General features: G+C 48.3%; 1 protein-coding gene across 1 annotated transcript in view; it reads right to left on the bottom strand.

The window, feature by feature from the left end:
• The window catches only part of ttn.2 (titin, tandem duplicate 2), a 267,045-nt gene that overhangs the window by 233,208 nt on the left and 9,197 nt on the right, over positions 1 to 24,640 (bottom strand). The window contains 17 exon segments of the mRNA XM_053329075.1: positions 6,442 to 6,610; positions 7,941 to 8,105; positions 8,701 to 8,936; positions 10,751 to 10,992; positions 11,542 to 11,769; positions 12,430 to 12,575; positions 14,213 to 14,355; positions 16,236 to 16,299; positions 16,302 to 16,344; positions 16,346 to 16,433; positions 17,143 to 17,212; positions 19,888 to 20,146; positions 20,972 to 21,034; positions 21,376 to 21,618; positions 23,747 to 23,869; positions 24,019 to 24,036; positions 24,109 to 24,312. Of these exon segments, the coding sequence (XP_053185050.1) occupies positions 6,442 to 6,610; positions 7,941 to 8,105; positions 8,701 to 8,936; positions 10,751 to 10,992; positions 11,542 to 11,769; positions 12,430 to 12,575; positions 14,213 to 14,355; positions 16,236 to 16,299; positions 16,302 to 16,344; positions 16,346 to 16,433; positions 17,143 to 17,212; positions 19,888 to 20,146; positions 20,972 to 21,034; positions 21,376 to 21,618; positions 23,747 to 23,869; positions 24,019 to 24,036; positions 24,109 to 24,312 (2,504 nt within the window).

Genomic DNA, 24,640 nt, shown 5'->3' on the forward strand with positions numbered 1-24,640 from the left:
TCCTGACCACTCCCACAGTCCCTGTACCAAATCCATACGTAGCATTAGCCAACCTAGATCCATCACACAGTTGGTTCACATGTATTGATTTGGCTAACGCTTTCTTCTGCCTACCATTAGCCATGGAATGCAGAGACATCTTCTCATTTTCCTATCGCGGACAGCAGCTCCGCTACACCCGTCTACCTCAAGGCTTCGCATTATCCCCTGGTATCTTTAACCAAACCCTTAAGACACTCCTAAGGGATTGCCCCCTGCCCACAGGCGTCACTTTAGTACAGTATGTAGATGACTTACTACTAGCGGCGCCCGCTGCTACCTCCTGCCTCGAAGCCACTCGTTTAGTGTTACAACATCTGGCTAAAACTGGATTTAAAGTCAGCAAAGCCAAGTTGCAGGTGGCCCGCAAACAGGTCTCATTTCTGGGACGTATGATTTCACAAAAGGGGGCCAGCATGTCCCCCCAGCATCGTTCCACCATACTCCATCACCCGAAACCACAGAAGGTTAAAGACATGCTCTCTTTTCTCGGACTAACAGGCTATAGTAGGAATTACATAGCTGACTATACAGGACTCACCAAACCCCTGAGGGAACTGGTGAAAGACAAAGGCATGAGGAACCTTGGTGCCAATTTAGACTGGACTCAGAAGGCAGAGGCTGTTTTCATCGCCCTTAAACAGGCACTGGCTACAGCTGCCGAATTGGCAATTCCTGACTACAGCTCACCCTTTTATTTGGATGTCTCTGGAACAGAACACTGCACTAATGGCATTTTGTTCCAGAGAAAAGGGGGAGTAAGGACTATACTAATGTACATCAGTGTAATGTTAGACAGTCTGGAAAAAAGACATCCACAATGCACTCAACACGCGACAGGAGTAGCCAAACTGATACAAAAAACAGCACACATCGTCATGGGACATCAGCTACAGGTATTGACAACACATAGTGTCGTAGCTTACGTAAACTCACAAACATTTACGCTAACACCATTGAGACAGCGACGACTAAGTAAGATCCTAGAGGCACCTAATATCTCCTTTACACACGAAGGGATTAACATGGCAGATCAGATAGGCTCAGGAGAACCACATGAATGCACAGGGAGAGTGTACAAAGAAGAGAAAGTGAGACCAGACTTACAGGCAGAACCAATACAAGGGGCAAAGAACTTGTACACAGATGGATGTTGTTTCAGACATGACCAAGAAGGACTGAAAGCGGCATACGCTGTAATAGAAGAGATACAAGGAGAGATGATAACCAGAAAAGCAGAAATGCTAGAAGGACAGCAGTCAGCACAAAGGGCGGAAGTTATAGCGGTAATAGAGGCCCTAAAACTCGGACAAGGTCAGGACATCAACATTTTCACAGATTCAGCGTACGCAGTAGGAGCAGTACACGTAGAATTAGGACAATGGATGAGGATAGGATTTCTGACCGCAACCAATAAACCCATCAAACACGAGAAAGAAATGAAAGAACTAGCTGAGGCCCTGTTGCTTCCCAACAGTGTGGCAGTCATAAAATGTCGAGGACATGACAGTAGCAATACACTAGTGGCCAAAGGAAATGAGGCTGCAGACAGAGCAGCAAAGCAAGCTGCAGGGTACGAGGTGAAGGCAGTAATGATGACCTCAGAGACAGAGGTAGGGACGGACCCCAACTCTGGCACAGAGAAGCTAGGACAGTTACAGCCACAGGCCTCTCCACAGGAAAAAACACGGCAGGAAGCCAGGGGGGCCATCGATAAGACAGGAACGGACCCCAACGCTGGCACAGAAAAGTTAGGACGGTTACAGGCACAAGCATCTCCACAGGAAAAAACACTATGGAAAGCCAGGGGGGCCATCGAAGTAGAAAAGGTATGGCGGGGACCGGATGGACGGCTCATCCTACCCCCTGGGATAAGACAAAACACATTACTGGAAGCGCACGGAGTGGGGCATGTGGGGGTGGCTCAAATGATGAGGAATTTGGAAAATTGGTGGCATCCATATCTCAAAGATATGGCACACAATTTTGTAAAAACTTGTGAAGTATGTAACCAGTATAACACCAGACCAACCATCAAACCATCGCCAGGTAAATATCCTCTAGAAGCAAAGGCAGGGAAAGAAATAATCATTGACTACACAGATATGATAACCCCAGTTAGAGGTTACAGGTATGTATTGATGTGTGTGGATGCTTATACCGGGTGGCCAGAAGCCTGGCCTACTAAAAAAGAGGATAGCAAATCAGTGGTGAAGTTTCTGATCAACCAATACATCCCTAGACATGGATTCCCTGCGAGAGTCCGATCAGATAATGGGACTCACTTTAAGAATCAGGATCTACAGGAAGTGGAAGGGATGTTAGGGTTGAAACATAGGTTTGGTACAGTATATCACCCACAGTCCCAGGGAAAGGTAGAAAGAATGAACCAAACGGTAAAAAACAAATTGGCAAAAATCTGTGCACAGACCAAAATGAATTGGCTAGACGCATTACCACTGGCGCTCCTCTCCATTAGGAGTTCAGTGAATCAGGGTACAGGATTCACACCGCATGAGTTACAGACAGGTAGGGCCTTTCCAGGACCCCAATCTAAGCTATCGGGAGCACTAGATGATGATCAACGTCTAACCACTAAAGCATATTTCCATGAACTGCAGGGTCTCGTTTCAGCTTTTTCCAAACAGGTAGCCAGCAGGAGCGAAGGAGAAGCCACGACCACGTCACCAGAGACAGGGTGGGTCCTGCTGAGGGTCATCAAACGCAAGTGGTCGGAGCCAAGGTGGACAGGTCCGTACGAGGTGGTCGAGAGAACAACCCACGCGGTACGGCTGAGAGGAAAAGGTGACACCTGGTTCCACTGGAGTCAGTGCGCGGCGGCAGAAGAACCACAACGATCCCTAACAGAGATCTTCGGGTCTCTACAAGCTGAGAGCACTGGGCTGGCTAGCCCAGAAGACAAGACCACTGACAAAGGGGCAGAATAATCCCCTAGTGGCAAACAGGGAATAGGGCAGTCTACCCCTATTCTCGAAGAAAGAAGACGTCGAAGGGAGGAGGTGAAATAAGCGCTCCTCTCCTGCATGCAGCGTGCCAAGCTACCAACGAAGGGAGGAGGTGAAAACAGCGCTCCTCTCCTGCATGTAGCGTGCCAAGCTACCAACAACAGAAGAATAAAGAAGCACAGAGACTCACTAAAGTTTCGCTTAAATTGTCGCTGTGATATGAATCAAACCCAATTGAGTATAATCATTGTAGGTTGGGTAATTGTGATGATTGTGTTCGGGTGGGCATTGAGCAGATTGATTACCACAGGACACACTAGACTGTAAATCAATAAAATCATATAAGAGAAATTTATAAAAACTTGTTGCCAATTGCTACAGAGTTGTGTAATCAGATCACGATAAGAAGGTGAAAAGCTCCTCTAAGGGTAACCCCGCTTAGAGTAACTAGGGAAAAAATAGGATCTGTTTACTAAAAAGGTCTAGCTTGCATTTATTCAACATATATAACCAAAACGGATATTTCTTAGGAATACATGGTAAATCCACCCAACCAGCGCCCTCAAAATAACACTCCCATCTGTGAAACAGAGGGAGGACAGGCTCTGATAGCGTGGGCCGAACAACATCAGAGGGATTACGTCAGAAGGAATGTTATAGGGTGCATAGCGGGGAGTTGGGTATTAAGTCTTATTGCTGCAGGAATAACCATTATAATAATCTACTGGGTGTATAAGAAAATATAATCAGAATGTTGCTGTATGGCAACCATAGGCTTTTGGCGGGATTAGGAATCCTCGCCATTGTGATTGTAACTGTGATTTTTTGGCTATGTGATTCCATTGACCATCCCTCGGCACCAACCACAATTCCTCGCACCAAGCGCGCTACGCCACATAGAGACAGGTGCCTCCAGAGATACGGAGGAATTGAGCTAAACTACCCCAAAGGATCTACCACGTCGTTCCGATTTGACTTGTGTGATGTCATTTCATGCGGAAAGAGTAGCTCCTCCTGGAGGATTTACGATGTGTATCTATGCGATACCAGCAGAGGGGCACCAGGGTGCCCAAGCTGGAAAGACGTCATAAAATCTACGGGACACAATTTCATAGATAACAATAGGGACCCTGACAACAAATTCGCGCTGCAAAGGGATTTCAGTCCTAGCAACAACCCATTGGTTTTTTCAGTCTCACACCTAGCTAATTCCCCGTCCAATTGGCAAATCAGAGACTCTGTTTGCCCGTCTAGTACCCGACACTTTTACCTCGTTCTGGGAGTAGATGCTCCCGGAAAAGATCCGATGGCGTTAATAAAAGTGAACATAGTCGAGAAATCCCAATCCAGCCCACCACCTACAGGGAATGGGACTGAAGGAAACAATACTGAATACTCTGGCCCCACACTCCCGTTCTCACCATCCTCCAAAGTTACCACTTTGGATTATTCTCAATTGCAACCATCGGAGGTAATTCAGATGGCCACAGGATACACTGATGACAATCTCTGGTTAAATTGGATAGCTAAATCAGTCAAAGAGCAGAAAATGGGAGACTGTGTAGCTTGTGCATCAGCCAGACCCCACCTAGTCACTGTCCCGGCTCCATTGTTTCCAGAAGAAGACCCTGCAGGATATAAATGTATGATAGGACTAACCAAAGGCAAGTCCCAGAACTGTACCACCCTCGCTAGCTTGTTCCCACCAATTAGGAATGATACGGTCACAGGACCATTCACCCCTGATAAAGCAAACGGAAGCTATGTGTGTTTTAACTTTACCACGGCCCGTTGTAAAATACGACACTCGACACCCGCACGAAATACTTCAATTGGAACTCTGGACCCATCATGGTGCAACATTACTAGGCCAGGCGAAGAGTTAGGAACATGGGCCAGAGCAGGGCTATACTACTATTGCGGCCGACGAAGGTTACTTATGAGGATTAAACCCCATATGTATGGCATCTGCGCCATGCTACGTCTCAGAACCCCGTTAATGTTAATTGGGGAGAAACTAACTTCTGCAACTGACGAGAGAACCAGAAACGCGAGACTGACGCGCCGTCGCCGCCGCCATATCTTAGGTAAACGTTCGGTGAAAAGTTTTGATCTGACTAGCGACTCGCTCACCTATATTGACGCAATAGGTGTCCCGCGAGGAGTACCTGACGAATTCAAACTCGCAAATCAAATAACATCGGGATTTGAGAACCTTCCTATAGTCTCTGCATTCTTCCCGGTAACCCCTAACAAAAACGTGGACCGCATAAACTACGTGCACTATAACGTACTACGCCTAGCCAATTTGACCCGTGATGCGGTGGAAGGGCTGGCGGACCAATTAGGACCTACGTCGCTTATGGCAGTCCAGAATAGAATAGCACTGGACATGCTCCTTGCGGAAAAAGGGGGTATTTGTGCAATGTTCGGCGAGATGTGCTGCACATTCATCCCTAATAACACCGCACCGGACGGTTCGGTAAGCAAAGCCCTGGATGGGCTCCGAACACTGTCACAGAAAATGCACGATCACTCAGGAATATACAATCCTCTGGACGGTTGGATGACGGGAGTGTTTGGTCAATGGAAAGGAATCATCATGTCTTTAATGATCTCAGTGTCTACATTTATCGCTATTATGACAGTATGTGGATGTTGTTGTATTCCATGTATCCGCTCTCTCTCGCTCAGGCTAATTACCACAGCTATAGAAGGGAAGGTAGCTGGACACATGATGCCACTGCTAACCCACATAGGGTCTCGTCGGAGCAGTATAGACAACGAATATGTGGAACTGAGGAGAATTGTTGATCTCTAAAGAGAGATCAAAAGGGGGATTGAAGGGATAAGATAATCAAATAATCATAAGCACTCATATAGCTTGAGCTTGCATTTATGCCAGTATAAAAGGCAGTGCTGACATAATCATTTAAGATAGACACATGCACAGGGATGTGTCTGCTGAGTCAGTTCTCGGAAAGTTATCTGCCAAAAATATCTACCAAAAACAGGATATGGCACCAGATGGCCGAAACTGCTGAAATTGCTGAAGCTGCAAAAGAATGATAAGAAAGTTAAGAGTAACGGTCAAAATTGATAAACAACAGGGCAAGGGCGGGGGAGCGCGGACTGGTGTATAAAAATGGAAATAAGGAACTGTTAGCTCAGATCTCTTTGGGTGTAAAGGCGAAGCGCTGTTACACTGTATAACGAGTGATCTCCGCTTTATGCATACTGCGAAATAAACTGATGATTTTCTGAACAACTCTGGTCTTCCTAGCACTTCTTTCTGCGTCAACCAACTCCGGGGAAGCCAGGCAAGGCCAGCTTCAACAGAAGGAAGAAAGGGAGGAAGGACAGAAGGAAGGAAGGAAGGACAGAAGGAAGAAAGGAAGGAAGGAAGGATGGAAGGAAGGTTTCCGTGGTTACGTACTTGATGTGCGGGTGCTTCTGTGGGCTGATGATGTCACTGTTCTTCAGCCAGACGATGTCAGGCAGCGGGTTCCCGATGGCTTTAACCGCCAGCTCCACCAGCGTGCCCTGCTTCACTGTGATGTTCCTCAGCTTCTCCACAAACTGAGGCCGGGCCAGACTCTCACGGGCTGGGGGGGGGGGGTCAACAGAGGTCAACAGAGGTCAACAGAGGTCAACAGGTCAACATGAGGTCAACAGGTCAAGATGAGGTCAACATGAGGTCAACAGGTCAAGATGAGGTCAAGATGAGGTCAACAGAGGTCAACATGAGGTCAACAGGTCAAGATGAGGTCAACAGAGGTCAACATGAGGTCAACAGGTCAACAGGTCAACATGAGGTCAATAGAGGTCAAGATGAGGTCAACAGGTCAACATGAGGTCAACATGAGGTCAACAGGTCAACATGAGGTCAACAGGTCAACATGAGGTCAACAGAGGTCAACATGAGGTCAACAGGTCAACATGAGGTCAACAGAGGTCAAGATGACTTAAAACATATAAAACACATATTTCATACACTTCCTTCCTTCCTTCCACCTGTCCTTCCTCCCTCCTTTCCTTCTTCCCTCATTTCCTTCTCTCTTAAATTCCTTCCTCTTTTCATCCTTACTCCTTTCTTTCTTTCCTTCTTTCCTCTTTTCCTTCCTTCTTCCCTCTTTCTTTGCTCCCTCCTCCTTTCATCCTTGCTTCCTTACTCCTTTCCTTCCTTCCTTCCTCCCTCCTTTCTCTCCTTACTTCCTTACTATTTTCCTCCTTCCTCCTATCCTTCTCTCCTTACTTCCTTACTCCTTTCTTTCCTCATTTCCTTCCTTCCTCCCTTCTTCCTTTCCTTCTCTCCTTCCTTCTTTCCTTCCTCTTTTCCTCCTTCCTCCTTTCCTTCCTTCCTCCTGTCCTTCCTTGCCTTGATGACAGGAGGGTTATCTAACAGGTATAGACTCCTTCCTCCCTCTATCCCTCCCTACTCCTTTCCTTTCTCCCTCCCTACCTACTCCTTTCCTCCTTTCTTTCCTTCCTTCCTTCCTCCCGTCTTCCTTCTTTCCTTCCTTACTCCTTTCCTTCCTTCCTTCCTCCTTTCTTTCCTTCCTTCCCTCCTTCCTTCCTCCCTCCTTTCCTTCTCTCTTAAATTCCTTCCTCTTTTCATCCTTACTCCTTTCTTTCTTTCCCTCCCTCCTTACTCCTTTCTTTCTTTCCTTCCTTCCTTCCTCCCTTCTTTCCTTCCTCCCTCCCTCCTTACTCCTTTCCTTCCTTCCTTCCTCCCTCCCTCCTTCCTCCCTCTATCCCTCCCTACTCCTTTCCTTCCTTCCTCCCTCCCTACCTACTCCTTTCCTTCCTTTCTTCCTTCCTTACTCCTTCCTCCCTTCCTTCCTCTTGTCCTCCTTCTCTCCTTACTTCCTTCCTCCTATCCTTCCTTGCCTTGAGGACAGGAGTGTTATCTAACAGACGTATGTAATAACTTACCTTCCACAGTGAGAGTAACAGCGATGGAGGTCCGTCCTGCTCTGTTCTGAGCAACGACGGTCCACTCTCCAGAGTCCTGAGGCAAGGCTGGGACGATGATCAGGGACTGGACCCCATCCTCTTTAATCACTATCTTATGAGTGTAGTCATTCACCACTTGTTGCCCTGGAAACAGGAAACAGGAAACAGGAAACAGGAAACAGGAAACAGGAAACAGATGCATGAGGTTAAATCAGCGGTGGTACAAGCAGAGACAGATCAAAGACTTCATGAAGCTTAACCCTTTATAGGACACTCATTGAAAGGAAGGAAGGGAGGATGGAAGGGAGGGAGGAAGGAAGGAAGGAAGGATGGAAGGAAGGAAGGAAGGGAAGGAAGGAGGGAGGAAGGATAGGAAGGAAGGAAGGAAGGAAGGAAGGAAGGAAGGAAGGAAGGAAGGAAGGTAGGGGGAGGAAAGAAAGAGAGAAGAAGGGAGGGAGGGAGGAAGGGAAGAAAGAAGGAAGGAAGGAAGGAAGAAGAAAGGGGGATGGAGGAAGGAACGAAGGAAGGGAGGAGAGAAGGAGGGAGGGAGGAAGAACAGATAGAAGGAAGGAAGGACGGAGGAAATAAGGAACGAGGGAGGGAGAAAGGGAAAAGAGAAAGGGAAGAAAGAAGGCAGGGAGGAAGGAAAGGAAGGAAGGAAGGAAGGAAAGTAGGAAGGAAGGAAGGAAGGAAGTTACCAAATATAATGATTTGCCCAGTAAAGGGTTAATTTTTTTACCGTTGTGGAACCAGAACGTGTCGGGCATCGGTCTGCCGACAACCTTCAGGTCGAATCTGGCAGTCTGGCCCTCTGAGCATTTAATAGAAGAAGGTTTGAGGACGAACACGGGCTTGTAGAGTCTCTCCAGCTGAGCCTCGTCCGTATCGTCCAGTCCTGCGGGCGGGGGAGCGGGCGGGGGGAGCGGCTGGAAGAGCGACCGGCGGGAGCGGCTCACTGAGCGAGGAGATGTGGACCTGAAACGGATTTGAGATGGTTCAGCATCAGACTGACTGACTGTGAGCTAGCGGCAGACAGCAGGATGATGTCATAGCGGCAGACAGCAGGATGATGTCATGCAGGATGATGTCATGATGATGTCATGGCTCAATTTTACCAGCTAAGTTACAAGATAGCGTAGAGCAGGGGGGTCAAACTCATCTTCATTCAAGAGCCACATACAGACCAATCTGATCTGATGTGGGCCGGATCATTAAAAAGATGGAGGGAGGGAAAGAAGGAAGGAAGGAAGGAAATAAGAAGGGAAGGAAGGAAAGACAGGCAAAAAAAAGGAAGGAGGGAAGAAAGGTAGGAAGGACAGATGGAAGGAAGGAAGAAAGGAAATAAGAAGGGAAGGAAGGAATGACAGGCAAAAAAAAGGAAGGAGGGAAGAAAGGTAGGAAAGAAAGATGGAAGGAAGGAAGGAAGGAAAAGAAGACAGGAAGGAAGGAAGGAAAAGAAGACAGGAAGGAAGGAAGGAAAGATGGAAAAAAGAAAGAAAGAAAGGGAAGAAGGAAGGAAGGAAGGAAAAGAAGACAGGAAGGAAGGAAGGAAGGAAGGAAGGAAATAAAAAAAGGAAGGAAGGAAGGAAGGAAAAGAAGACAGGAAGGAAGGAAGGAAAGATGGAAAAAAGAAAGAAAGAAAGGGAAGAAGGAAGGAAGGAAAAGAAGACAGGAAGGACAGATGGAAGGAAGGAAGGAAGGAAGGTATGAAAGAAAGATGGAAGGAAGGAAGGAAGGAAAAGAAGACAGGAAGGAAGGAAGGAAAAGAAGACAGGAAGGAAGGAAGGAAAGATGGAAAAAAAGAAAGAAAGAAAGGGAAGAAGGAAGGAAGGAAGGAAAAGAAGACAGGAAGGAAGGAAGGAAGGAAGGAAGGAAATAAAAAAAGGAAGGAAGGAAGGAAGGAAAAGAAGACAGGAAGGAAGGAAGGAAAGATGGAAAAAAGAAAGAAAGAAAGGGAAGAAGGAAGGAAGGAAAAAGAAGACAGGAAGGACAGATGGAAGGAAGGAAGGAAGGAAGGAAAAGAAGACAGGAAGGACACATGGAAGGAAGCAAAAGAACACAGGAAGGAAAGTGGGCCGGTGTGGACCCCTCGGCGGGCCGGTTCTGGCCCACGGGCCTCATGTTTGCCCCCCCCCCCCCCCCGCCATCGACCATGTGTTGAAGCTCTTGAAGCAGAACATGAAGTCTCACCTCCCTCCCTCCTTCCTCCTTTCCTTCCTTACTGCTTTCCTTCCTCCCTCTATCCCTCCCTACTCCTTTCCTTCCTTCCTTCCTTTCCTTCTTTCTCTCCTTACTTCCTTCCTATTCTCCTCCCTTACTCCTTTCCTTCCTTCCTCCTTTCCTCCTCCCTCCTTTCCTCCTCCCTCCCTCCTTATTCCTAACCCTAACCCTTTTCTTCCTTCCTTCCTTCCTTCTTACCTTCCTCCTTTCCTCCTTTCTCTCCTAAATTCCTTCCTCCTTTCCTTCTCTCCTAAATTCCTTCCTTCCTCCATTCCTTCTCTCCTTACTTCCTTCCTATTCTCCTTACTCCTTCCCTTCCTTCCTCCTTTCCTCCCTCCCTCCCTCCTTATTCCTTTCTTTCCTTCCTTCCTTCCTTCTTTCCTTCCTCCTTTCCTCCCTCTTTCCTCCTTTCTTTCCTTCCTTCTCTCCTAAATTCCTTCCCTTCCTTCCCTCTCTCCTAAATTCCTTCCTTCCTCCTTTCCTTCTCTCCATACTCCTTTCCTCCCTCCCTCCCTCCCTCCCTCCCTCCCTACTCCTTTCTTTCCTTGAAGCAGAACAGGAAGTCTCACCTGATCCTCTGCATGGCGGGCTGAGGAGTGAATCTCTGCGGCGTCACAGCTCCAGACGGTTCGATGTAGAGTTTCCCTGAGCTCACGGCGTTCCCCTTCATGTTGGTGGCGAAGGCGGTGTAGACTCCTTCATCCTCTGGAAGAACCACCGGCAGGCGGAGGCTGGCTCGGCCGTCCTGGAGAACCTCCACCTGGTAATGAGCACCGGGTCGGATCCGCTGGCCATCTTTGAACCAAGCAATCTGCCAGAAACAGGAAGTCATTACAGTACACTTCCTGCTTCCTACACAGGTCACACTAAGGGTTTAAAAAGCTTTCTGATTTCCTCCGGTATGGGAAGGAAGGAAGAAAGGAAAAGGAAACAGGAAGGAAGGAAAAGAAAACAGGAAGGAAAGAAAGGAAGAAAGGAAGGAAAGAAAGGAAGGAAGGGAAGAAAGGAAAAGGAAACAGGAAGGAAGGAAAGAAAACAGGAAGGAAGGAAGGACAGATGGAAGGAAGGAAGAAATGACAGATGGAAGGAAGGAAGAAATGACAGATGGAAGGAAGGAAGAAAGGAAGGAAGGAAGGAAGGAAAGAAGGAAGGAAGGAAGGAAGATAGGGAAGAAAGAAAGAAAGGAAGAGAAAGAAAGAAAGAAAGAAAGAAAGGGAAGAAGGAAGGAAGGAAGGAAGAAAGAAAGGGAAGAAGGAAGGAAGGAAAAAAAGAAAGAAAGGGAAGAAGGAAGAAAGGACAGAAGGAAGGAAGGAAGGAAGGAAAAAAAGAAAGGAAGGAAGGAAGGAAGGAAGGAGCTGACCTTTGGCAGTGGGTTTCCGGACATCTTGCAGTGGAAGGTGACGCCGGTTCCCTCCATGATCCGGTAGTTTTTAACGGGCGTTTCGAAGGCCGGCTGCACCGCCTCCATCTCTGTTGCCGTGACGATGAGCTCGCCGTCCTCCATCACCAGCTCTCTGTAGGTGATCCTCATGATCCGGAGCTCCACCTCCTGGATGATACGCTCCTCAAACGCTGACACCAGGAACTCCTGAAAAACACATTTAGTTTAGTATTAACACTCCTATTGGAAGGAAGGAAGGAAGGAGGGAGGGAAGGAGGGAGGGAGGGAGGAAGGGAGGAAGGAGCGAGGGAGGAAAGAAGGAAGGGAGGAAGGTAGGAAAGGCGGAAGGAAGGTAGAAGGAAGGGTAAAAGGAAAGATGGGAGGAAGGAAGGTAGGAAGGAAAGGAGGTAGGAAGGGGGGAAGGTAGGAGGGAGGGAAGGAAGGAAGGAAGGAAGAAGGAAGGAAGGGGGGAAGGTAGGAGGGAGGGAGGAATGAAGGAAGGAAGGAAGGGGGGAAGGGAGGAGGGAAGGGAGGAAGGAAAGAAAGAGGGAGGGAAGGGAGGGAGGGAGGAATGAAGGAAGGAAGGAAGGAAGGAAGGAAGGAAAGGCGGAAGGAAGGTAGGAGTTAGGAAAGGAAAGAAGGGAGGAAAGGGAAGAAGGGAGGAAGTAAGGGAGGTAGGAAGGAAAGAAGGGGGGAAGGAAGGAACAGTCCAAACCGACGGGGTCAACAGGAAGTAGAACTCACAGTCTCTGAGACGAAGCTCATGGGCGTGGTGACTCTCCTCTGCTGAAGGGAGGAAGGTAGGAAGGAAGGGAGGAAAGAAGGAAAGGAAGGAAGGAAGGGAGGAAGGTAGGAAGTAGAACTCACGGTCTCTGAGACGAAGCTCATGGGCGTGGTGACTCTCCGCTCCGTCTCGTACTGACTCACGATCACAGACGGCTCCTGGACCACCGTCGTCGTCACTTCCGTTTTATACGTCACGTCGTGCTGCTTCATGTGGGCCTCATACTCCTCTGTAACACACACACACACACACATGGTGAGAGGCTGCTACACACACACACACACACACACACACGGTGAGAGGCTGCAACACACACACACACACACACACACACACACACACACACACATGGTGAGAGGCTGTAACACACACACACACACACATGGTGAGAGGCTGCTACACACACACACACACACACACGATGAGAGGCTGCTACACACACACACACACACACACACATGGTGAGAGGCTGTAACACACACACACACACGATGAGAGGCTGTAACACACACACACACATGATGAGAGGCTGCTACACACACACACACACATGGTGAGAGGCTGCTACACACACACACACACACACACACACACACACACACACAGACACAGACACAGACACACACACGGGTTCAACAAAGCTTTCCTCAACCTTTCACATGTCTTCCATCTGTCCTTCCTTCCTTCCATCTGTCCTTCCTTCCTTCCTTCTGTCCTCCCTTCCTTCCTTCCATCTGTCCTCCCTTCCTTCCTTCCATCTGTCCTTCCTTCCTTCCTTCTGTCCTCCCTTCCTTCCTTCCATCTGTCCTCCCTTCCTTCCTTCTTTCCTCCTTTCCTTCCTTCTGTTCTCCCTCCCTTTCTTTCTTTCTTTTTTCCTTCCTTCATTCCTTCCTGTCTTCTATTCCTTCCTTCCTACCTCCCTCACACCCTTTCTTCCTTCCTTCCATCTGTCCTTCCTTCCTTCCATCTGTCCTTCCTTCCTTCCATCTGTCCTCTCTTCCTTCCATCTGTCCTCCCTTCCTTCCTTCTGTCCTCCTTCCCTTTCTTTCTTTCTTTTTTCCTTCCTTCATTCCTTCCATCTTTCCTTCCTGTCTTCTTTTCCTTCCTTACAGCCTTCCTTCCTCCCTCCCTTTCTTCCTTCCTTCCATCTGTCCTTCCTTCCTTCCTTCTGTCCTCCCTCCCTCTCTTTCTTTCCTTCCTTCCATCCTTCCTTCCTGTCTTCTTCATGTCTGGAGCAGGAGTCAGGAAGAGATGGAAGGAAGGAAAAGAACATAGGAAGGAAAGTGGCCTGCCTGCACCCCTGCCCTATTGGTAGTGGTAGTGGTACTGGTATTGGTAGCGGTACTGGTATTGGTACTGGTATTGGTACTGGTAGTGGTACTGGTATGGTAGCGGTACTGGTATGGTACTGGTATTGGTAGCGGTACTGGTATTGGTACTGGTATTGGTACTGGTACTGGTATTGGTAGTGGTACTGGTATTGGTAGCGGTACTGGTATTGGTACTGGTATTGGTAGCGGTACTGGTATTGGTACTGGTATTGGTACTGGTAGTGGTACTGGTATTGGTATTGGTACTGGTATTGGTATTGGTACTGGTATTGGTACTGGTAGTGGTACTGGTATTGGTAGCGGTACTGGTATTGGTACTGGTATTGGTAGTGGTACTGGTATTGGTAGCGGTACTGGTATTGGTACTGGTATTGGTAGCGGTACTGGTATTGGTACTGGTATTGGTACTGGTATTGGTATTGGTATTGGTACTGGTATTGGTACTGGTATTGGTACTGGTATTGGTACTGGTATTGGTAGTGGTACTGGTATTGGTACTGGTATGGTAACACGCAGCTCTAGCATTGATACATACCTTCCTCCAGCAAGGTGGCGGAGGCCGAAGCTTCTCCCTGAGGATTCTTAGCAAAGATGGAGTATTCTCCAGCGTCGTCAGCGAAGGTCATGGAGATCTCCAGCCGGCACTCGCCCGTCTCCTTATTGTAAGCAACTTTATATCTGAAGGCAAAAAACACAACCACAGTTAGAGGTGGGTAAAAATATCAACTCACTGCAGGGATTTAACCAGGCGGGGAGCTCCAGTCCAACCAGGAAGTAACTTAGAGCTGCCTTCTATCAAAAGGCCACCAGGGGGCGACCGTCTCTATACAAGTCAATGGAGAATTCACCAACTTCTCACTTGATTTCTAACCTCAGTAAACGTTTTCAAAATGTGTTTATGGTCTCAATCGCTAGTTTAAAGCCTTCTTCAATGCAGTATGATGTTCATTTGGGACATTTTGGCCTCCCTGATTTTATATGTGACGATAAAGCAGGGTATGCATTAGGGCGTGGCTACGTCCTGATTGACAGGTTGATTGACCAATGTCCTCGAGATCCAGCCCTCGTAACCATAGCAACCTCTGCGCTTCCTTCCTTCCATCTTTCCTTCCTGTCTTCTTTTCCTTTCTCCCTTCCTTCCTTCCTTCCTTCCTGTCTTTCCTTCCTGTCTTCTTTCCTTCCTCCCTTCCTTCCTTCCTGTCGTTCATTCCTTCCTTCCTGTCTTCTTTTCCTTCCTTCCTTCCTTCCTTCCTGTCGTTCATTCCTTCCTTCCTCCCTTCCTTCCTTCCTTCCTTCTTTCCTTCCTGTTGTTCATTCCTTCCTTCCTGTCTTATTTTCCTTCCTTCCTTCCTTCCTGTCTTCTTTTCCTTCCTTCTTTCCTTCCTGTTGTTCATTCCTTCCTTCCTGTCTTATTTTCCTTCCTTCCTTCCTTCCTGTCTTCTTTTCCTTCCTTCCTTCCTTCCTGTCTTATTTTCTTTCCTCCCTTCCTTCCTTCCTTCCTTCCTTCCTTCCTTCCTTCCTTCCTGTCTTCTTTTCCTTCCTTCCTTCCTTCCTTCCTTCCTTCCATTCCTTCCTTCCTTCCTGTCTTCTTTTCCTTCCTCCCTTCCTTTCTTCCTTCCTTCCTCCCTTCCTTCCTTCCTTCCTGATTGACAGGTTGATTGACCAACGTCCTCGAGATCCAGCCCTCGTAACCATAGCAACCTCCCTGCTCCACCCATATAAGTAGATTCTGTGTTTTTATTTTTCCCAGCATGCACCTGAAATTTTCAAGATGGCTTCCGAGCAGCAGTCGTGTGAGATGTGTGATGTGTGATGTGTGATGTGTGTGTGTGTGTGTGTGATGTGTGTGTGTGTGTGTGTGTGTGTGTGTGTGTGTGTGTGGTGTGTGTGTGTGTGTGTGTGATGTGTGTGTGTGTGTGTGTGTGTGTGTGTGTGTGTGTGAGATGTGTGTGTGTGTGTGTGATGTGTGTGTGTGTGTGTGTGATGTGTGATGTGTGTTGTGTGTGTGTGATGTGTGATGTGTGTGTGTGTGTGTGATGTGTGATGTGTGTGTGTGTGTGTGTGATGTGTGTGTGTGTGTGTGATGTGTGTGTGTGTGAGATGTGTGATGTGTGTGATGTGTGTGTGTGTGTGTGTGTGTGTGTGTGTGTGTGATGTGAGATGTGTGTGTGTGAGATGTGTGTGTGTGTGTGATGTGTGTGTGTGTGTGTGTGTGTGTGTGTGTGTGTGTGTGGTGTGTGATGTGAGATGTGTGTGTGTGATGTGTGTGATGTGTGTGTGTGTGTGTGTGGTGTGTGATGTGAGATGTGTGATGTGTGTGTGTGTGTGTGAGATGTGTGTGTGTGGTGTGTGTGTGATGTGAGTGTGTGTGTGTGTGTGTGTGTGTGTGTGTGTGTGTGTGTGTGTGTGTGTGTGTGTGTGTGTGTGTGTGTGTGATGTGTGTGTGTGTGATGTGTGTGTGTGATGTGTGTGTGTGATGTGTGTGTGTGATGTGTGTGTGTGATGTGTGTGTGTGTGTGTGTGTGTGTGTGTGTGTGTGTGTGATGTGAGACTGGTACCTGTATCCGGTAGTGAGCGGCACGCCACTCTTCTTCCAGATGACGTGTGGTTTCGGGTTTCCTCGACCTGGCAGTCGAAGATGACACTTCCTCCCTCCACCAGCTTCTGAAATGGTCGGCTTCCTGATGAAGAAGGGAGCAGCAGACTCACCTGTGCTCACCTCCATCATCACCTGGTCCTTTGTCTCCACGGCAACACTGAGGGGGGGGGGGGGGGGGGGGGGGGGAAACGACAGCTGGATCACACACTGCAGACGGGTAAACTTGGTGTGGAGTATTTAAGGCAGAGGTGTCAAACTCATTTTCGTTCGAGGGCCACACACAGACCAATTTGATCTCATGTGGGCCGGATCATTAAAAAGATGGAAGGAAGGAAGGAAGGAAGGAAAGACAGGCAAAAAGGAAGGAGGAAGAAAGGTTGGAAGGACAGACAGTGAAGGACAGACAGACAGTCGGAAGGGAAGGAGGAAGGAAGGTAAGGGAGGAAAAGGACAGACGGTGAAGGACAGACAGTCGGAAGGAAGAAAAGAAGGAAGGACAGACAGTCGGAAGGGAAGGAGGAAGGACAGACAGTCGGAAGGAAGAAAAGAAGGAAGGACAGACAGTCGGAAGGGAAGGAGGAAGGACAGACAGTCGGAAGGAAGGAGGAAGGAAGGTTGGAAGGACAGACGGTGAAGGACAGACAGTCGGAGGTAAGGAGGAAGGAAGGAACGAAGAAAGGAAAAAAGGAAGGTAGGGAGGAAGGACAGATGGAAGGAAGAAAGGAAGGAACGAATGAATGAAGAAAGGAAGGAAAAGAATACAGGATTGGCAAGTGGGCCGGATCGCACCCCTCGGCGGGCCACATCTGGCCCACGGGCCGCATGTTTGACACCCCTGATTTAAGGGTCTGATTTTTATAACTCACCTTTTCTCTTCTGTGATTCCTATTTCAGTGACAGTCGTCGTCTCCTCTCTGCTCTCGATCTCTTCTGATACTACGAGAGAGAGAAAGAGTTCAAACATGAAACAGCTGTAACCCTCCTACCCACTGAGGAAGGAAGGGAGGGAGGACAAGGAAAGGGGGAAGGAAGGAAGGAAGGAAAGGAGGAAGGAAAGGAGGAAGGAAGGAAGGAGAAAAGGAAGAGAGGAAAGAATGTAGGAAGGCAGGAAGGAGAGAAGGAAGAGAGTTAGGAAGGTAGGAAGGAAGGAAGGAAGGAAGGAAGGTAGGAAGGAAGGGAGGAAGGAAAGGAGGTAGGAAGGAAGGGAGGAAGGAAAGGAGGAAGGAAGTAAGGAGAGAAGGAAGGAAGGTAGGAAGGTTGGAAGGAAGTGAGGAAGGAAAGGAGGAAGGAAGGAAGGAAGGAAGGAAGGAAGGAAGAAAGGAAGAGAGGAAGGAAAGGTGGAAGGAAGGAAAGAAGGGAGGAAGGAAGTAAGGAGAGAAGGAAGGGAGGAAGGAAAGGGGGAAGGAAGTAAGGAGAGAAAGAAGGGAGGGAGGAAAAGAGGAAGGAAGGAAGGAGAGAAGGAAGGGAGGAAGGAAGAAAGGGAGGGAGGAAAGGAGGAAGGAAGTAAGGAGAGAAGGAAGGGAGGGAGGAAAAGAGGAAGGAAGGAAGGAGAGAAGGAAGGGAGGAAGGAAGGAAGGAGAGAAGGAAGTGAGGAAGGAAAGGTGGAAGGAAGGAAGGTAGGAAGGGAGGAAGGAAGGAAAGAAGGAAGAGAGGAAGGAAAGGAGGAAGGAAGTAAGGAGAGAAGGAAGGGAGCAAAGAAAGAGGGAAGGAAGGGAAGGAAAAATTAAAGAAAGAGGGAGGGAGGAAGGAAGGAAGGAAGGAAGGAAAGGAGGAAGGAAGTAAGGAAGGTAGGAAGGAAGGAAGGAAGTAAGGAGAGAAGGATTGAAGGGAGGAAGGAAGGAGTAAGGAAGTAAGGAAGGTGGAAGGAAGGAGAGAAGGAACGAAGCGAGGAAAGAAGTATGGAAGGAGGAGGGAGCAAAGAAAGAGGGAAGGAAGGAAGGGAAGAAGGAAGGAAAGGAGTAAGGAGGGAGGAAGGAAAGAAGGAAGTGAGGAAAGAAGGAAGGGAATAAATGAAATAACATTTACTGAGTGAGAACATTAAAGTTATATTACGTCATCATGTTTATTGGTCGGCATGAGAGCAGCATTAATGATGTGTTGAAGTTACATTGCCGCCATCTAGTGGCCAACGTCATGTACTTCACTTCACAAATCACTGTTCACTGTTCCTTCCTCCTTTCCTTCCATCTGCCCTTCCTCCCTCCTTCCTTCTCTCTTTCTTTCCTTGCTATTACCTTCCTCCCTTCCCTCCCCTCCTTTCTTTCTTCCTCCCTCCCTCCCTCCCTCCCTCCTTTCCTTCCTTCTTCCTTCCTCACTTCCTCCCTCCTTCCTTCTTCCCTTCCTTTCTTCTTCCTCCCTTCCTTTCCTTCTTCCTTTCCTTCTTCCTCCCTTCCTTCCTTCCTTCCTTCCTCCCTCCCTCCCTCCTTTCCTTCCTTCCTCCTTCCTCACTTCCTCCTCCTTTCCTTCCTTCCTTCCTCTAGTGGCCAAAGTCATGTACTCACTCTGACCTGCTACTATATTTAACCAGGTCCGATATGAGAGGTCAGCCTGGTATCACAACCTGACTGCAACGCTGAAAACTAAACCCAGGAAGCTGATGATAGGAGGAAGTGACTATCAGACCTCTGCAGTCTATATATGAACAAAGCCCAGAGGATAGTGACTGAGCCATCCATAATATGAGCTCCTGCCCTCGGCCCCTAACTGCAAACTCAACCGGTTTACCATCAAACTCTTAAACAATGCTGCTTAAGGCCAAAGATTGCGCAATAATTTTATAATGCTTTTATTTTGGCGATCAGGTATCAGATCTAACCGTGTCTGGGACATTTCAGATTCTCTATTATTTAAACTTCCTGTCGACCTCACGGGTCAAACTGACCCCGTCTGTTTTGACTGTTCCTTCTTTCCTTCCTTCCTTCCGTATGTCCTTCCTCCCTCCTTCTCTCTTTCTTTCCTTCCCATTACCTTCTTCCCTTCCCTCCCCTCCTTTTTTCTTTCCTCCCTCCTTCCTTCCTTTCCTTCCTTTTTCCTTCCTCACTTCCTTCCTTCTTTCCTCCTCATGTCCTTCCTTCCTTCCTCCCTCCTTTCCTTCCTTCTTTCTTTCCTCCCTTCCTTTCCTTCTTCCTCCCTCCTTTCTTTCCTTCTTCCTTCCTCACTTCTTCCCTTCCTTTCCTTCCTTCCTCCTCCCTCCTTTCCTTCCTTCTTCCTTCCTCCCTCCCTCCCTCCCTCCCTCCCTCCCTCCTTTCCTTCCTTCCTTCCTCCCTCCCTCCTTTCCTTCCTCCTTCCTTCCTTCCTCCTTCCCTCCTTTCCTTCCTCCTTACTTTCTCCCTTCCTTCCTTTCCTTCTTCCTCCCTTCCTCCTTTCCGTCCTTCTTCCTTCCTCACTTCCTCCCTCCTTTCCTCCCTCCCTTCCTTACCTTCTTCCTCCCTTCCTTTCCTTTCTTCCTTTCTCCCTCCCTCCCTCCCTCCCTCCCTCCCTCCTTTCCTTCCTTCTTCCTCCCTCCCTTCCTTCCTTGACACGAGGACAACAGGAGGGTTAAAGTCACCCAGGATCCCTTTTGTCTTTAGTGTAACTCAGAAGTCGTGTCCTTGTGTCCTTCAGCTCGTTACCTTTGACGAGCAGGTAGCAGGAGGTGCTGACGGTTCCCGCCTCGCTGGTGGCGGTGCAGGTGAAGCGGCCGCTGTCTTCGGCGAACGCTTCGCGGATCACCATCCGGGCGAATCCGCTCTCGTAGGTGATCTGGAAGTCGATAGAACTCTCGATCTTGTAATCTTCTCTGAACCACATGATGACGGGAGCAGGATGGCCGCTGATCTGGCACTCAAGGGTGGCAGACTCGCCTTCAGTCACCGTCACATTCATCAGGCCCTGAACAGGAAGCAGTCGCACCGTCAGAATAAAGCTCTATCATATGTGCAATATTATAGCATTAAGTACATAAAATGATACGAGATAACAGTGACAGTGAACTCTGTTGGAAATAAAGTTATTCTTAGTGCTGGGCGGTATGACCAAAAATGTATATCACGGTATTTTTCAAAATAAAAGCGGTGACTTCCTAGTTTTTAATAATGAGTGAGTAAACTCAGCATCGTCTGACGCAGGCTGGAAACTTAAAACATTTCACTGTGTTTCAGCTTCTGTCAAACTAACGGAGCTACAACCACTTCCTGTCTGAGCTTTTCAAAATAAAACCTTTGTTATTGAGCTCTATCTCATTATTATTAACAAACAAAGTTGGGGCTGTAAATTACGGGTAGACAAGACAAAAAGGGAGGGAGATGGGTCTAAAATAGGAAAGGAGGAAGGAAGGAATGAAGGGAGGGAGGGAGGGAGGAATGAAGCAAGGAAAAGAGGAAGGGAGGAAGGGAAGGAAGGAAAAGAGGAAGGGAGGGAGGAAAGGCAGGAAGGGAGGGAGAGAGGAAGGAAGGAAGGATGGAAGGAAGGACAGATGGAGCTGTGGTGGCTTCCTGTCTGAGCTTTTCAAAATAAAACCTTTCTTATTGAGCGCTATCTCATTATTATTAAAAATCGTTTCCTCCTCCATCTATCCATCTATCTATCCATCCATCCATCCATCCATCTATCTGAACAGACACTTTACATTTTCAGTTTTGGAAACCCAGGTAGCTCATCATCAGTAGTCTCTTAAAAAGGAAGGAAACAGGAAGTGGAGAGAGGAAAAGTACTCACAGCAATCAGAGCAGGAGGAACAACCGGCTCCTGAACGGTGACTGTGGCCACTGCAGCTGCCTCCTGAGACAAAACATCAAACAACAAGTCAGACCATCATCATCATCATCATCATCATCATCACTATCAAACCATGACAGCGGAGAGCTCAGTGAGGATGGACGAGAGGAAGCCGGTTAGAACAGATAAAAAAAAACCTGCAGAGATGACATGAGGGAAGAGACAGGAAGAGGATAAGAGGATAAGAGGATAAGAGGAAGAGAGGGATTCTTCATGAGGCAGATGAAGGAGATGCAGCGTGAGATTTTGGCGGCTGCTGCTTTTGCGGTGAAGAAGGGGAACGCAGCAGCAGACGGGTTAAACTGGGAGGAATGGTTTTTTTTGGGGGGAAGCAGCGGACCAACCTGAGGCTCCCAGTCCTCAAACTCCTCCTCACTCGCCCGTAACTCAAACTGACTCTGATATCTGGAGTCTCTAAAGGGCGGTGGGAGCGGCTCCGGTGTTGGTGCTGCTGGTGCTGCTGGTGGTGCTGGTGTGGCTCTGCGAGACGGACTGGGAGACTTGACGGGCTTGATGATTTTTCTGTGAGTGGAAGTGGACGATAAGTCTTTGTGCAGAGCGGCGATAGCAGAGCCGGAGATGGACACCTGGCCGGACCAATGAGAACAGCGTTAACCATCCAAAACAAAACCAAACACAGCTTCCAAAAGTCCCGAGGATTCGTAGGAGGAGAAGGAGAAGGAGGAGATGGAGGAGGAAGTGGAGGAGGAGTGGATCTTAGTGGGGATGGACTGTCCATAGTAAATGTTTGAATGAGCAGGTTTCCACAGCATGACAACTAATTCAGCTAGAGCAGAGGAGTCAAACTCATCTTCATTCAAGGGCCGCATATTTGATCTCATGTGGGCCGGGTCATTAAAAGGAAGGAAGGAAGGAAGGAAGGAAGGAAGGAAAAGACGACATGATGGGAAGGAAGGAAGGAAAGAAGGAGGAGAAGGAAAAGAATGAAGGAAGGAAGGAAGGAAAAGAAGGGTAGATGGAAGGAAGGAAAAGAAGACCAGATGGGAAGGAAGGAAGGAAGGAAGGAAGGACGGAAGGGTAGATGGAAAGAAGGAAGGAAGGAAAAGAAGGGTAGATGGATGGAAGGAAGGAAGGGAAGAAGGGTAGATGGAAGTAAGGAAGGAAAAGAAGTGTAGATGGATGGAAGGAAGGAAGGGAAGAAGGGTAGATGGAAGGAAGTAAGGACAGGAGGGAAGAAGGAAGGAAGGAAGGAAGGGAAGAAGGGTAGATGGATGGAAGGGAGGAAGGAAGGAAGTACAGACGGAAGGAAGGAAAAGAGGAAGAAGGAAACTGGGCCGGATTGGACCTCTCGGCGTGCCGGTTCTGGCCCACGGGCCGCATGTTTGACCCCCCTGAGTTAGAGTCAACCACAGCTGTGACTCAATTTATAGGTGACAGAGATCGATTTTAACGTTACTAGTGGAGACGCAATGCAACGAGTTTCAGTCCCAAACAAAACAATTTGATATTAGCCTGAATATTGAATTTTTTTTATTTTTTTTTTAAGTATATTTTTTGGGCTTTTTTGCCTTTATTGTATAGATTAGTAGAGAGAGACAGGAAACTGGAGGCAGAGAGGGGGGAATGACATGCAGGATAGGACCGCTCGGTGCGGGATTCGAACCGGGGTCGCCTGCAGCGAGGAGCTCTACCCACTGAGCTATGCTCTACTCCTGAATATTGAAATTTGACATAGGACGATTCTGCATGATGTAAATAATGTAACATTTTACTCAGCTAGACTAACATTTGTGTTCAATTAAAGACCTGCAATTACTGACTGAGTCAAGGAAGGGAGGGAGGAAGGAAGGAAGGAAGAAGAAGGAAGGAAGGTAGGAGGGAGGGAGGAAAGAGGAAGGGGGGGGAAGGGAGGGAAGAAGGACAGAGGAAAGAAGGAAGACAGGGAGGAAGGAAGGAAGAAGGAAGGAAGGAAAGGAGGGAGGTAGGAAGGTAGGAAAGGAGGAAAGAAGGAAGGAAGGGAAGGAAGGAAGGAAGAAGGAAGGGAGGGAGGGAGGAAGGAAGGAAAGGAGGGAGGAAGAAGGAACGAAGGGAGGGAGGGAGGAAGGAAAGGAGGGAGGTAGGAAGGTAGGAGGGAGGCAGGAAAGGAGGAAAGAGGAAGGGAGGAAGGAGGGAGGGAGGGAGGGAGGGAGGTAGGAGGGAGGAAGGAAGGAAGGAAAGAAAGAAGGTAATGGGGAGGAAAGAAAGAAGGGAGGAAGGAAGGAAGGTAGGAGGGAGGAAGGAACGAAAAGAGGAAGGTAATGGGGAGGAAACAAAGAGAGAAGGAGGGAGGAAGGACAGATGGAAGGAAGGAAGGAAGGAAGGAAGGGAGGAAAGAAGGAACAGTGGAACCAGTCGGGGTCTATCTCAGCCACAGATCTCTCACCACTACACTGACTGAAACGCTTCTTCTTCTTCTTCTTCGTAAAAAATAACGACAATCACTACGATATGAGAGATTGTGTTTGTGTGTCGCTGTCGTCGTCATGGTAACGGCCGTGATGCTGTGGAAGCCTTTACAAGAGGGATTTTTAGGATGAGTGTGATTCTGTGAGAAAGAGTTGAAAGTGCACCACACCACATAACACCAGGGTGGAGGCTGTGCGTTAAGATGGCTGGTGTTAAAGATGAAATGATGGAGGTTGGTTTTTTGTTTTGTTTTTTTGAGGGGGGGGGGGGGGGGGTGGTGGTGGAGGCGACGGCGGCTCCTCTCCTTACCTCGTGTCTAGGTTCAGGTTTAGGAACGGAAACTTTAGAAACTGTGAAATGTGGAACTACTGGGGAAGAGGAAGAGGTGACACCAGTTTCCACATGGGAGGAGATTTCTGTTGCTCTCTGAATCTGAAGTGACCAACAGAGTTTATGACGTCATTAAGAAAGCGAGATATTATCAGAGCTCATATCTTCTCAATAAGAATTCAGTAAAGTCCTCAGACCTGGGGGACTTGGGGGACCTGGGAGACCTTGGGGACCTGGGAGACCTTGGAGACCTGGGAGACCTGGGAGACCTGGGAGATCTGGGAGGCCTTGGAGACCTGGGAGGCCTTGGAGACTCTGTGCTGCTCTGAGGTCACAGACGCAGCAGCTTGGGGTTCAGCAGGAAGCATTTTCATTTCAACAACATGCCTCTCTGCAGTAGTTGCAGCTCTCTTCAGGGTCTCGGCCTCTCCGGTCTCTTCCTCTTCAGCCTGAACGCCTTCAGCATGAACGGGCTGACGGACCCGAGCTAGATCAACGGCGGCCACCACTGTGGCAACCGCCTCCGCCTTTATCCCTCCCTCCTCCTGGACACACAACAAGCCATCCACTGTACACAAGCTGGAGGAAAATACTCCACCCAAAAGCTCCAAAGAGTTTATGTATACATCATCATCATCATCATCATCATCATCATCATCATCATCATCATCATCATCATCATCGTCATCACAGACTGTATGAAGCCATGCAGCATGCAGCTTAAACACTGATAAGAGAGGAAGTGATACAGAGCAGAACATGTGAAGAAGAGCTCGTATCTATCCAGACTATTAACTACTATAGGCTGTTGGAAGGAAGGAAGGAAGGAAGGAAGGAAGGAAGGAAGGTAGGAAGGTAGCAGTAGGTGGAGTG

This window comes from Scomber japonicus, chromosome 11 (assembly GCF_027409825.1).
Source record: "Scomber japonicus isolate fScoJap1 chromosome 11, fScoJap1.pri, whole genome shotgun sequence".
Taxonomy (NCBI): domain Eukaryota; kingdom Metazoa; phylum Chordata; class Actinopteri; order Scombriformes; family Scombridae; genus Scomber; species Scomber japonicus.